A 14,503-nucleotide genomic window follows, 5' to 3' on the forward strand; every position below is an offset into this window, starting at 1 on the left:
GCGACAGGTTAACAAGGACGTCTTTTTTTGCACTTTTTTTGGCCCACAATGTGTGAGAAGCAAAAGTCTCAGCCTTTTATTGATCCTGCTCTTGTACCAAATCATGATTACAGTCACCTATTGATATCACCTGGTTGAGATAACATTGTTATTACTTTTTAACCTCACTACTAGTCCCTAATTGTCCCAGTCCCATTTTTTAATCATGTTTTCAAATCTAAAACTGGATGCATGTTACCAAAAAGTTTGACAAAACATTCCTTATCTTTGGTTCATACTTTCTGTGATTACAGTCAAACTAAATGTATGAAAAACTGCATTTTTCTTTTTTATTGGCATTTTCCATATTGTCCAAACTTATTCTCATTCAGGGTTGTAGACTGAGAGAACAGATTGGCGACAGCATGTGAGAGAAGGGACATTTTTTTAGATAAATTAAATAAAAATTTAGACCAGCCATTTTAAATGAAGATTTTATTACATATCTCTGTGTGGCAGTTAGTGGTTGCTCCAGCAGGTCGCTCAGATCTTCAATCACAATATAATGAAAAAATAAAGTAACATCCCTGCCTGTTGTGTATAACACTACTATGGAGGTTTTTTTTTCTTCTTCCAGATTTCATTTTCTCTGTTGGATGCTTAGGCACCTCATGTGTACCTATAGTTGCCTCTAATAAATATGTAATATACGGTTTGAACATGTAGCAGAAAATCACTTATAGAATGACAGGTTTAAGTCCAAAAGCACCGCCCATACATTTTACTATTGAAATTAAGATCTATTGAGACAGTAATCGGTCATGTTCACTGAAAGCAGTCAGAACAAGCCTGGCTTGTTTTAGTTTTTAACAAAAGTTGAATGAAATAACTATTAATAATAATTATTTTTTATTGTTGAGCTGTTCAGATGACATGTTAATTGCTTGTCCATGAGCACTTCTGGACTGAAGTAATTTTTTTCTATACAACTATTTTTTTCTTTCAACTACTGTAGAAATTATGTCCTCTTTTCAGTTTCTGTAGATCTTCATTCAAGTAAATTAGTTTATTCTTGTTGTGGCACACACACAACTCTACAGCTCTCTCTGCATATGATCTGTTCTTGGTTAACATCACTCGCCCTAAATCGAAAGTATTCCCCAACGACAGATGATGATCTGCTTCCAGGGACCAGCTCCTCTGCTCCACTGTGCCAGCATTCGTTTTGTTTCCATGCTCTGCGCTCCATTCTCGTATATCTGTCCTTATGTTGCTATTCGTCCGAACTTCATCCAGGAAACTTCTAGCTGTGCTGTGCCAGGAACAGCTACGATTGGCATATACAGGCATGCGGTCCACAGGGAGTGCTTGATTTGCTTTTGCTTTGCTTTCATTGGCAGGGCATGCATTTTAAATGGACAATCATGTTTGTTTTATCGTAGGAAGTCAAAATCAAGATTAGAAGAGAGTTAATTGTGCAGCCCCAACCTTGCTGTGTTTATTAATTCCTTGTTCTTTGCGTCAAATCATTCTTTGTTCCAGTGGCAGAAGAATGTTTTCGGTTGTAGATTAGATAAAATAGGCAGCTTTTCATGGACATTATAAGTAACATAAAAAAGTAGAAGCTAGAAAAGCCTAACAGTCGGTAATAAAACAATTTTGGAACTGCAACTAAGGCTGCCCATATCTAACCACTACTGACGGAACTGAAAACTGGCAACAGCTTTCAGGGAGTTGAGACGGGCATCACAGCATCCAACAGTTACAGGACTGGCTCACATTCATTCTACAGAATGTCATGTTAAGAACAACCGGCCCAGTTATGTGTTCTACCTCCACTGTATAACCACTACACAAGTTTTTTTTTTTGCTCAGGGTACTGTCATTTAAACTGATCTTTAAGGCAAGACATAAATTATCATGAACTTGTTAATAACACACTGTATCCAAATAAATATGCCCAAACTGACATACATTTCAGAAACAAAAATCGGAACATTGGATGAAGCCAGGTTCAAAACTATTGTTTCCTTTTCTTGGCATGTTAGTCTTATAAAGGAGAGAATTTGGAATTTCTTTTTCTATAACACAATCAATCAAAAAACATAGTCAACAACCAGTAAAAGAGCATCTATGCTGAATTTTTAGACATGGACTTTTTCAAAGCACAGGGTGTGAATACTACAAAAAAAATGACAACAAAAATATTTAGCATATACTAGATGGGAATTAAAGAGGAAGGTTTCATGTTTTTAAGAAATACTTAAAAAGAGATTATTGTTTGAGAGTCTGAAGAGAAAAATAGTTCTGACAAAACCTGTCTTTAAAGATTAGAATGTAAAATTTTATTGTAAATATTGGAAACCAATACATTTTTAGATAAAAAAAAAGTACTCATAAAGCTCCCCAGTTCAATACTTACAATAAGACAGTTACTTTTTATAGTACAAGTTTTTAGCAATAGTAAGTCTAATAAAAAGAAATAATATATCCAATAAAATGTCAGACTGGGTCAGATGTATTAAATAGGACAAATGACTGTTCAAAATGTTTGGGGGGCAAATTTAAAAGGCAATTTGTCCTGCTTGAGGGTGCAGTGAAAAGAAGAGCAGATGACCACGAGCAGTGGGTGATCTACTAACACTGCACTGATTTATGAACACAGACACAACCAGTACATTTCGTACCACTGTAATCTACTAAGAGCAGCGCAAACCAGTGTGGGGTCACATACGGTCGGACCTGATTACAATCAGGTGACGTTCATTTAACAACACAGGCACAGCTTTTTTTGGGACTACTTGTTATCTAGAAAACATAAGTGTCTACAAGTGTGAAGGTGAGCATGCTTACTGCTTCAGAGGTTGAAAATATTTCAGGTGCACAGTTTGGCTCTGAGAAAAAAAAGTAACTATCACCTGACTTTCTTTATGCAACTGTACAGCTCTTTACTTTCACAAATGTTTCAATTAGATTCAGTCCTCAGATTGATGACATTCAAATTTCTTATGATTTTTCACAGTCTAGAACCACAGTCAGCACACAAGATTCACCCTAATAGTGCAGCAATGATTGCAAATAAGAAAACCATTTTGAAATGACTCCATAGCCAGACATCACTGCAATTTTAATCCATCACTTTCTAAACCCCAGCTGTGTGAAAAGAACAGGATAGGAAAACAATAAAAGGGTTTAGCTGTATGACTCCTCCTCCCTCCTTTAAACTTGAGGTCTTATTATTTGATTCACTGACTTCTATATTCTTTTTCTTTTAGTCAAGTGTTTCACTGTTAAGATGAAAAAAAACTGTCAATATTAAATACTGGCAGAATAAGATCGTATTAGCATTCTAAATTGAAAATTTAAATTTCATTTAATTTAAATCCTCTTCTCCTAGAATTTTTTTACCTTTTTTTAGGAAAAATCTCCATTAACACATAAAAGAGTGCCAGTTGTGGAAATGCCTAGCCATGCCTCTCCATCACCAACTTGTCACCGTGCCTCTCAAAGTCATGTTAATTTTTCTTCTTTCCACTTGAAAAAGGGAAGCCAAACAGCTGCAAATTTTCAAACTAGCCAATGCATGAAAAAACAATGTTTTTGCCTGCCATGTCTTGCCTTAAAGGGTGTCTGCAAGTAGCAGATGATACAGTAGAGCTAAAAGAGACAACTAGTGAGTTGAAGCTGGATCAGTGAGAGTATGTTTGTTTACCAAACCATCAGTAACAGTAGTCAGTGGAGTGGCAGCTCCTCAGTGTGTAGCACCACTAGAGGGAGATGCTGATATGGAGGAATTAGAATAGGAGTGGAAATAACATAACCTGAGATTACAGATAATACATACATTACACCAACACACACACCCACACACTCACACATGCATCCACCAACTAGAACGCACATATGTAAAACAACACAAAAACAGTAGTATGTAAACTAGAGGCTGTAGAGTAACATTATCAGAGTTAACCCAGTGGCTTGATGTGTGTGTGTGTGTGTGTGTGTGTGTTTGTATCTGTCTTAAAGAGAGAGTAGTTTCCTTGTGATTCCAGTTTATATTTTGTGTGTGTGTGTGTACGTAGGTGTTAACAGGTGTCGTTTCCACAGTGGACCTGTCGCAGCTCCACTGATTCAGTCTGTCAGTCTCAGGGTGTAACAGTCCTTGTGGGTGGGACTATGACTTTCTGTCAACGCTTGGCCCAGTCCTTAGCTCCAAGTCTACACACTGGTGATTGACGCAAGGCAGGTGTTGGGCTTCTGGAGTTTGTCTGGCTGGGTGCCCGCAGGTTCCGAAATGGCACGGAAGGAGAAAGGAGGACCGTTACCAGAGGTAATGCCGAGGTGGCCAGGACTCAGTGCCAAGTTTTGCCGTCTGTTACTTTCCACTATTGAAGAGGTGTTTGATGCTAAACTCTCTCTGGTTCTGTTAAGACACAAAGACAAATGACACGGTCTTGAAATATTTCTGCAATAAACTGTTCAAGTCAATGAGATGTCAGGACTTTATACTCTGTTTAACAAACATTTAGATTTCTGTTAATTAAGAGTGCGAGGCTTTCTAAAAGGCAGACTTATCCAGTCCAGTCCAGGCAGGAGAGTAGGCTGTATAAAACACAAAAACAGACTGTAAAAAGAAGCCTTTCTATCTGGCTTCCCTGACACAAAAACAAATGCAAAGTGGTCGAATGGTTAGCGCACATACCACCAATTGCAGTGATCGCTGGTTTGAATCCCATCTTTAACCCCCCTTTCCTGTCTCTCTCTACTGTTCTGTTCATTAAAGGCAAAAATGCCCAAAATATGTATAATTTGTGACTTCTAAACTTAAAGCACTGACTTGTTGTTTCAGTTTCGACTATAGGTAAACAACACAATAATGCAAATTCGCCGGTTATAGTTTGATGCTGTGTGCATGTAAAAAGACAATGTAACACAGAGTCAGAAGCATATAGTTCTAAAGGTGACATATCATGCCCTTTTCAATAATTTGACACAAATTTCTTACTTCTTCTTACTGAGATGAATGAGACAGGCTTTAGTCAAAATGCCTGCTGCCTCAGGACACACTGTCATGCTGGTTGTTTACGTGCATTACCTGTCATTAAAACCTGGGCAGTACACACAAACATAATGAAGCGGGAAACAGTTTAGGCAGTGTAGCTCTAAGTTGACAGCAGATGCCAGTAAACAATGCTTCATGACATGTACACAGTAGTAATGCTTGTGTACGGATAATTACTGTGTTTAATTTAATATATTAACCTCATTAAAGAATTGTACTTGGAGACCTACATCTTTACCAGAAACATGCCGATAATGTAATGTTAACACACTGGGAGCAGTACACGGTGTTCAATGTAGCAACGGCAGTGAGGAGAGGACCGGTTTTGTGTTGAAAACACAAAATCTCAACAAAAAAAATGTAACAAAAAATCCACACAGCAAGGTTGTGGTTGTCGGAATTACAGAACGTTCCGTTCAACTAGAAAGCTTCAGTTGATAAAGTAATGTGGTAACAATAATGTTATTTTTTTAGATACTTCCATTTCCCTGCTCTGAAGTTCAGGCTCTGAGAGTTGGAACTGATCCCTCTTTGTGGCTCAGTTTCTTCAGTCCAGTGTTGAACTGGACCAAGCTGTTAAAACAGTCTGATGAAAAGTGGTTTCTGCACATATACACAGTCTTTAGCTAACTCTGCTGGAACATTACCCTCAAGTAGAGTTTATCTACGGGACTCTTATATCCTCTGAGAATGCTGGTAGATGGAAGATGCATGCTCCTTAGTACAGCTGACAACAGAATATTCCCACCAGAAGCTGGCTTCATCCAGCAGGGCGGATGTGAATGGGCGGGGTTTAGCAGAGGAGGCGGAGTCAACTAACTTTTGAGATGAGAATCAAAACGGCTCGTTCAAACAAAGGGGAAAAAATTGTGTTTTGTGTTTTTGGGGAATTTTACACTTGCTGGTGACTTCAGACACCCTAATATATGCTCCCAGGGTTTCAATAATATGTCCCACTATAAGGTAGGGATGGAGTGATTTTTGATCGGATCGTCTATTGGCGATCGAAGGGAAGATCGTGATCTTTTTTTCAAAAGGCGGACTTTAAGGCGATCTTGAATTTAATGTCATAAGATGTTAAAGAAAGAATCTCTAGAACCTGCGCTTTATTGTGTACTTAAAAATGTTTCTCAACATGTCTGCATACAGAGCCCTTTGAATATTAAACTCTTAATTACACCCTGTTGCATCTTTTTTTCCTTCTCACTTTTTTTCGGAGGTGCGCGCCGTAGAAGCAGGCTCTCTTTGTCTCCTCTGTTCGTCATCTTCTTGCTTGCTTACCAAACACTTTTCTCTCACCACTATATTATCTTTCTTTTTAGTCACAAAATAAATAATTCACGCATATATTTGAAAAACAATAACTTTATTAAATCGAGGGATCAGCATAAATGCTCCTCACACAAATAACCAAACCAAAATAAAATTTTGAGCTACAGACACTTTTGTCTGTGCAGATGTGGCGCAAAACCTATATTTATAAATGAAAAAAATAGGCCGCAATAGGGATTAAGTGATTTTTGATCGGATCGTCTGTCGGCAATCGATAGTGGCCACGATTGAATGATCTGAAGACAAAGCCAATTTCACATCCCTACTTTAAGGTTCACAAACTTCTCTAGTGCTGCTTTAAAATAACCTTCGTGCATAATGTGGCCTTCAAAGCAATATCTAAAAAAATCATTCCATCCATCTATGCGAAGGCAACACGTCCAGGAGAGAAACCCTGAAATCCCTCTCCATAGTTTGTAGGACTGTGATCCAATCTCTCCTCGTGCAGGGGCCTTGACCAGTTGATGTTACTTTCTAACCCCAGAAAAACAGAATTCTCTGGACCATGATCTGCGAGGTGACTGTATGAAACCGTGGATTTATTCACTCTGCGAAGATAGTAAGCACGCTAATACATTCTCATCTGCAGACTATTCCTCGTCTCAGCTATATATATATCTTTTTACAAGTGATGCATTGAATTGCATAAATCACATTGCTGACAGCATCCCAGAAAATTTGGAACCTGGGCATCTTGCAGTCATTGAGTTCACCATGAACTCTTCTGTATACCAAAGTATTCAAGAGTAAATGTGAGGCCATCTGTCCGACAGATAAAGCTTGTCTGAAAGTGGGTCATCAGAAGGACAATGATCCCAAGCACAGCAGCAAATCTACAACAGAAGGTCTGACAAAGAACAGAATCAAGATGTTGCCATGCTCCAGTCAAAGTCCAGACCTCAACCTGATTGAAATGCTGTGGTGGGACCTTAGGAGAGCTGTGCATAAACCAATGCTGCAAACCTCAATGAACTGAAGCAACGATGGAAAGAAGAGTGGCCAAGATTCCTCCACAACCATGTGAGAGACTGATAACGTCCCACAGGAAACCATTACTTCAGTTTATTGCTGCTAAAGATGGTTCTACAAGACTTAGTTTTTCACACACTTCTTCTGTGTTTGTCTCAGTTTTTGTTCAACAAATAATGACACAGTGTTATATTTCGTGCTTTTGTTCATCTGAGGTTGGATTTACTGAATTTTAACACCTGATGCGGATCTGAGGATTTTTATAGAGATTTTATAAGATGTGAAGTTGATGTCAAGTCAGTTTGTATAAAGGTCACATTTTATTCTGCTTGCTCTGAGGCCCTTCTTTTGTATGAGCAGACCCTGAATTCAAACTTCAGGATAATTAGAACAGAAAGAGTCCAATTTAGAAGAGTCTCAATTAATCTGGAAATATAGTTTAATAACATATAAGAAAGCCCTTTGTAAAGCTAGAACTGCTTATTATTCATCATTGATAGAAGAGAATAAGAACAATCCCAGGTTTCTTTTCAGCACTGTTGCCAGGCTCACAAAGAGTCGGAAATCTGTTGAGCCAGTGATGATTTCATGAGATTCTTTATCAATAAAATTGTTTCTATCAGAGAGAAGATTGATGGAATCCTTCCCACTATTATCATTGATGTATCATCAAGTAGAGCAGCTTTAGAAGTATCTTTAGAACCTGATTTGTATTTAGATGGCTTCTGCCCAGTTGATCTCTCTGAGCTAACAACAGCAACAGTCTCTTCTAAACCATCAACTTGTATTTTAGACCCAATCCCAACCAGACTGTTCAAGGAGGTTTTCCCCTTAATTGACACTTCCATACTGGATTTGATCAATCTGTCTTTGTTGACAGGATATATAATTCAGACTTTTAAGGTTGCTGTAATTAAACTTTTACTTTAAAAAAACCCTACTAAACCCTAACTAGTGTTGGCTAATTATCAAACTACAACCAATCTCCTTTTTTGTCTAAATTTCTTGAAAAAATAGTTGCAGCACAACTTTGTGATCATTTACACAGAAATAATCTGTTTGAAGAGTTTCAGTCAGGATTCAGAGTGCATCATAGCACAGAAACAGCATTGGTTAAAGTTACCAATGATCTCCTCTTAGCCTCTGATAGCGGACTTGTTTCTGTGCTTGTCCTGTTGGATCTCAGTGCGGTGTTTGATACGATCGATCACAGCATTCTGTTACAGAGACTTGAACATGTTTATGGGATTAAAGGAACTGCATTAGGTTGGTTTAAGTCATAATTATATGATAGATTCCAGTTTGTTCTTGTAAATGAAGAATTGTCCTCACACATCGTAGTAAGTCATGGAGTTCCTCAGGGTTCTGTGCTTGGACCAATTCTTTTTACTTTATACATGCTTCCATCGGGTGACATTATTAGACAGCATGGCATAAATTTCCATTGTTATGCTGATGATACTCAGCTGTACTTATCTATGAAACCAAATGAAACCAATAGGTTGGTCAGACTACAAGCATGTCTTAAAGATATAAAGACCTGGATGACTCAGAACTGTCTGCTTTTAAATTCAGACAAAACTGAAGTTGTTCTGTTTGGACCTGAGCGCTTCAGGGAGAAATTGTCTAGTTATATAATTACTCTAGATTGTAATTCCTTGGCTTCTAGTTCTACAGTGAGGAACCTTGGAGTTATTTTTGACCAGAATTTATCATTTGACGCACATATAAAACTGGTTTGTAGAACTGCCTTCTTTTACCTTCGTAATATTGCTAAAATCAGGAACATCAGGGTGATGCAGAGAAACTAGTCCATGCATTTGTTACTTCAAGATTGGACAACTGTAATTCTTTATTATTGGGCTGTCCGACATATTCTCTGAAAAGCCTCCAGCTGATCCAAAATGCTGCAGCCAGAGTTCTGATGAGAACTAACAGGAGAGATCATCTTTCTCCAGTTGTAGCTTCTCTTCATTGGCTCCCTGTTAAATTCAGAATAGAATTTAAGATTCTTCTCCTCACATATAATCACATATATCCTCTTAATGACCAAGCTCCATTTTGATAACGCTTATAGTTAAGGATGGCTCAGGTAATCCTGAAACAGCCCATAGTTAAGCTGCTACAGGCTTAGACTGCTGCGGGGCCTCATCTGTCACACCTTTCCTCACTTTGCTCTCTTTTTCCCCCTGTTTAATTTCTCAAATGATATTATTGTGGCTTTTAACTTGTGTTTCCCTGTTCCAACAGGTATCCTTTGAATGGTGTTTCCCCCCCCTCTTATCCCTCTTTTCTGTCTTCTCAAACCCCAGCTGGTCAAGGCGGATGGCCACCCTTCCTGAGTCTGGTTCTGCCAGAGGTTTCTTCCTGTTAAAAGGGAGTCGTTCCTTTCCACAGTCGCCACAGGCACGCTCAGGACGGGAGATTGGACTGAAGACAAGTTTCGGTGCAATCTGTTGGTTTCCTTAGATAGGATATTGTTTTTTTAATTGGCTCTGTATGAATTAATTGGATTATTTTGAAATTATTTAATTGGATTTCATTGGATTATGATTACAATGAAATGAATTCCAACTGGCTTGAATTGGACTATATTATTTAAGTGCCTTGAGATGACAATTTGGCGCTATATAAATGAAACTGAATTGAATTGATTTGAAAGAGGGCAACTTTATTTTCACATATGTGTGTGTATTTCTGTTAGAATTTGTTGAACATCTGGTGATCAGATATTTTATATTTATCTGTAAGCACTTTATCACAGCCAACCAAATTATGTTATCTTGTTTAGTGCACTTACTTTGTCAGATCAGTGTAAAAGTAAGAGTTTCTGTATGCAGCATGTATAGTGATGCTCTCACCGTGGTGAGTTGAATCCACTGTCAACAGTGACGGAGCTGGAGTCCATGCTGTCTAGTCTCGCCGAGTGGGCTGACTGCTGGCTCTGACTGGGCTCTGGAAGGTTCTCTTTAGCACCAGAGAATGTGAGGGTTCTTTCAAACCTCCGCTGTAGATCCCTTGCCTTCTCTCTCTCCAACAGCCACTGCATAGTCCCTGCTCCACCTCCTTGTAGTCCAGCAACACTTCTTGCAGGTTTCTCATCCTCTTCTCGACTTTTAGCCCCCCCCTCCTCGACTTCATCATCATCTGAGACATTGTAGTAGTCAAAGGAGGCCTCTGCAGCACTGGATGTGGGTTCAATCCCCTGTGTAGGAGTAGACAGTGTTGCTACCAGTGGTTTGGGAGCATCAAAGCCCTTGTTGGAATCAAGAGCATCACAGGACGAAGAAAGAGTAGTTGAGGCAATCGCTGTGGGTTTTCTCAAGGAGCTATAACCGGACAAAGGGAGGCTGGGAGGAGGTTTGAAGAGTGTGTCTTTACTGAATATCTCCTTGTGTTTCTCCTGGCCAGAGGTGGCACTGTGGGGAGGTCGTGAATTAGAAATGCAAGGGTCAGGGACAGAGAGAGGTATTGGAGGCAGGCTGCCACCTTTAGGTCCCACCTTTTGCAAGTCATCCTTATTTTCTGGTGGATGGGATATCTGTCTATCGATTTGCCTGTCAGTGTTGCTTGGTTTTAAACCTTCATGGTTGTTTTTGCCAAGAGTTCCCAGTGTGTTTGTTGCAGTAAAAGTAACCTCAGAGTTACCAGAGCACTGGAAGTAATCATCAGGAGGGTTGGAGGAACTCAGTGGTTTGGGTGAGTACACAGGCAAACTGTCCCTACTCTTACTTTTCTCAAAGTTCCTACCACCATCCAATGCAAGAGAATCCCCTGGCATCTTAGCTGTGGGAGGTGTGGAACGAGTGTAAAGAGAAGAGTTCTGATTGGCTCGCAGTGTGCCATCATCAGTATAGTAGCGGCTCCGGTCATCGTAATAATCAGGTGGTCCAATCAGTCCAGCTCCAAGTGGTCCTTTGGAGTTGTCCATAGACCTAGAACGTTCCTTGGCTTTGCAACTGCGTTCATTTCTAGACTTCCTCTCCTGGGTGTGGGAGTGTGAGCGGTGGACTTTGGAATGATGGGCTGATGGGACATGGCTTGGCTCAGGAAAAGGCATTTCTGTGCGTCGCTTGGCAAGCTCTCCAGATACATCCCACTCTGGAGTGACAGGTAGATGAGACGAGTCCAGAATGTTGGGGATACTGTGTGCAAGGTGAAGCCGAGCCCTTTGCCGCTCCATGGCCAGAGCTTGTTCCCGTGGTGACCGTGCCAGTGAGGATGAGTAACCTCTGTAGTCTCTGTCAGCTGGCTCTATATGGGTGCCATCACTTGGTTCAAAGCGGAATGCCCTTGTCTTGCTATGTGAGCGGCTGAGTTTGGTCTGAGACTGCTTTCTGTGTCTACCCCCGCTTCTTCTACTCCTGGAGCTCTGATTGGCTGATGATGCTTTGATCCTCTGAGCACGCTCTTCTTCAAGACGCTTCATAACTGCTGTATGCCGTGCCAGGTTTTCGACAGTAAGGTCAGGGTTGATTCTACGAATAATCTCCATCTCTACGTGGCGTGGCAGTTGGCTTGGCACCTCCTCGTCGCGGAGTGGCCACTCTTCAGGGGGGAACTGTGCAGAAAAGGTAGCCAGCTGCTTGGCCTTATCCTTCTTAAAACTAAGACGAAACAACTTCAAACCAAACTTACGACTTCCTATACCACTCCCTGCTTGTTTCTCTATGTCTCCAGTGACTCCTCCACCAACTACCCCTCCTCGATGTTTGGTGAGTGTGTCCGTCTTAAACGGGAATCCAAGAGAGCTACGGCTCTTTTCTGTGTTGCCTCCTGCTTGCTGAAGAGGTGTTTGTGGGGAGTGTTGTGATGAGTACATCTCTCTGTGGTCTTTGGGAGAACGGCGCTGCAAGGTTGTGTGGTGGCTAGGTGGGTCGTCTGCACGGGAACTATTGTTGTAAAAAAAATCTTCACCTGCTCCACAATGATTTTGGCTGGTTTTTGGGTGGGTTCGATCTCGCAACCCCCCAGCGGTGGATGGGGTTATGGTGCCCGAGAGAGGGGAGGTGCACTGAGTTTGCTGATGCTGCTGTTGTTTCTGATACTGGTGTCGTTCAGCTGACCGCTCCTCTAAGTGGTACCACTTTGAGCTGGTTCTGATTAGGCTTGGAGTGATGAAATAAGTTTGGGGGGTAACAATGAAATATCCATCAGGTGTTGGGTAGATCTTACGCTCACGAACCAGCATGTTGAGTGTGTGGTGCAGAGCCTCCTCGGTTGGTGTGGGGACACCTGAGCAAAATGAGAAAGAGGTAGGATCAGAGCAGTGACATTTCATAAAGAGGTTTCTTTTCATTAGGTTTAATTGAAGAGAATGACATCACAACAAAACTATTTAAGAAAGGATGTTATGATGATCGTTGCAACTAAAAAGCTATAAGAAATCTATGCAACCAAATGAAAGCATAGTTTTGTTAAGCTAAACTCAATAAAAAAAAAGATAAAACCTCATCATCATCTTTCAGACACCAATCTAAATTAGATTTAGGTGAAACATTCTAGCAGTTAGTAAGTGACAAAGGACATAAATCATATGTTGCTCTCTGTGATGTCTGTAGCTCAGATTCTAGAGTGGGGCATTGGCAGTTCAGGTCCAGGCTCATCCACATGCCAATATGCCTCTGGGCATAACCCTGAACCTGAACCTGCTCCCCATTGCAGGGCAGCACCTTTCATAGCAGCTCTGCTGCATTTAGTAAGTAATTGATGGGCGGTAAAAATTATATTGAATGACTACAAGTTAAAATTTGCAACAAAAGAGCAGATATATCTGTTTTTTTCTTTATCTGCTTTTCACAGATGTCTAGCTTATTGTTTCTCTCACTCCTGCCGTCAGTCTGGAGGTATTACTGCCAGTTACATCATGGCAGACTTTCAGTGCCACCAGAATAATGTAATGCAGACAGAGAACCCCCCCCCCCCCCCCCCCCCCCCTTTAACACACACACACACATACATACACACAATCTTCCACAACTGTCTTTGATATAACATTGCAGTGAGTACAACTCATTTTGTAGAGCCTAACCTAAACCCTAAACCTAATCCTTGTTACAACTAGCCTAACCTCAATTTACACCTTTGCCTTAAACCAAGTTTACTGATTAAACTAGAAAAGGTCCACATAGTTAACAAAAACTTTAACTTAATCTCATTGATAACAGTGGTAAGCAAATGGCAGTTAAAAGCAGAAGCTGTCATACATAATCAGATTAATATTGAATAAACTTGAAGCTTGATTATCATCTGCTATATGTAATTGAATCAGAGGAAAAAAATTAAATATTTTCAGTTGATACAATGTGAGTGACTAAAAGCTGATTCATGATTTCAACATCCTTTTAGACTGTAGGCCACAAGAGTCGACAAGGGTCCACTGGGTCACTCTGCGGTTGATCACGTGCAGCCAAAATATTTTTAACCATGGTCTTAACATGTCAACTGTGTTAACTGTGTTAACTCGTTAAGCTTTGTGTACATCTGTTTTTAGTCTTTTATGACTGCATTGCATGTTCTTGAGCAGGACATCTTCTTGTTGTCGACGTGACAGGTTTATCATGGCACACATTCACATGCATCTACGGTATTTAAAAACATCTGCATTTTAAATAGCTCTATCTTTCACTGGATGAAAACCTCAGCATGTTGCATTTCATGCATTTTAACACAGTGAATGAGAATTCAAGAGTCTGCTGTTGTTTGGGGAGGTTTTCATTCAGTCTACCATTATCAGTACTTCATATGTGTTGACTGTAAAGTGTAATCACATATTTTACTGAGTTCTTTTTTTGTTTGCTGTGACTTTTACTTTCTGTGAGTTTGCATACTGCTGCTCTTGGTTGTGTGTAAATTGAGCACAGATCCACTCTCTGGGACTGTTTCAGAGCGGGCCAGGTTACATTCACAATGAAGAAGCATATTGTGGGCTAGTTTTAGGGCAATAATCCAGAGATGATCCAGAAATGGATATCTTTAAGAGATCGTTAAGTTCTGCACAAGCCTGCTAATGATGCATTGAACTGAATCAGTTGTGTTGAAGCAGGGAAATATCTTGAACCTGCAGAACAGCGGCCCTCAAGGACCGGATGTGGGTATCCCTGGTGTACAGTCTCCCACACGATCTCCTCCTGAATTCTAGAGGCTTTAAATGTACTGTTG

At 40.3% G+C, this 14,503-nt stretch overlaps 1 protein-coding gene across 3 annotated transcripts in view; it reads right to left on the minus strand.

Annotated features, from left to right (window-relative positions):
* Positions 1-2,301: 2,301 nt before the first annotated feature.
* The window catches only part of LOC140318434 (storkhead-box protein 2-like), a 63,598-nt gene continuing 51,396 nt past the window's right edge, over positions 2,302-14,503 (minus strand). For all 3 annotated transcript variants that reach the window (XM_072396253.1, XM_072396254.1, XM_072396255.1), the window contains 2 exons: positions 10,204-12,577; positions 2,302-4,402 (listed from right to left, as the gene is read on the minus strand). In XM_072396253.1, coding sequence (XP_072252354.1) covers positions 4,198-4,402; positions 10,204-12,577 — 2,579 coding nt within the window. In that variant the 3' untranslated portion in view covers positions 2,302-4,197. The remainder of the gene's footprint in view (positions 4,403-10,203; positions 12,578-14,503) is intronic.

Source organism: Leuresthes tenuis, unplaced genomic scaffold (genome assembly GCF_036924035.1).
Source record: "Leuresthes tenuis unplaced genomic scaffold, fLeuTen1.0.hap1 SCAF_11, whole genome shotgun sequence".
In the NCBI taxonomy this organism is placed as follows: Eukaryota; Metazoa; Chordata; class Actinopteri; order Atheriniformes; family Atherinopsidae; genus Leuresthes; species Leuresthes tenuis.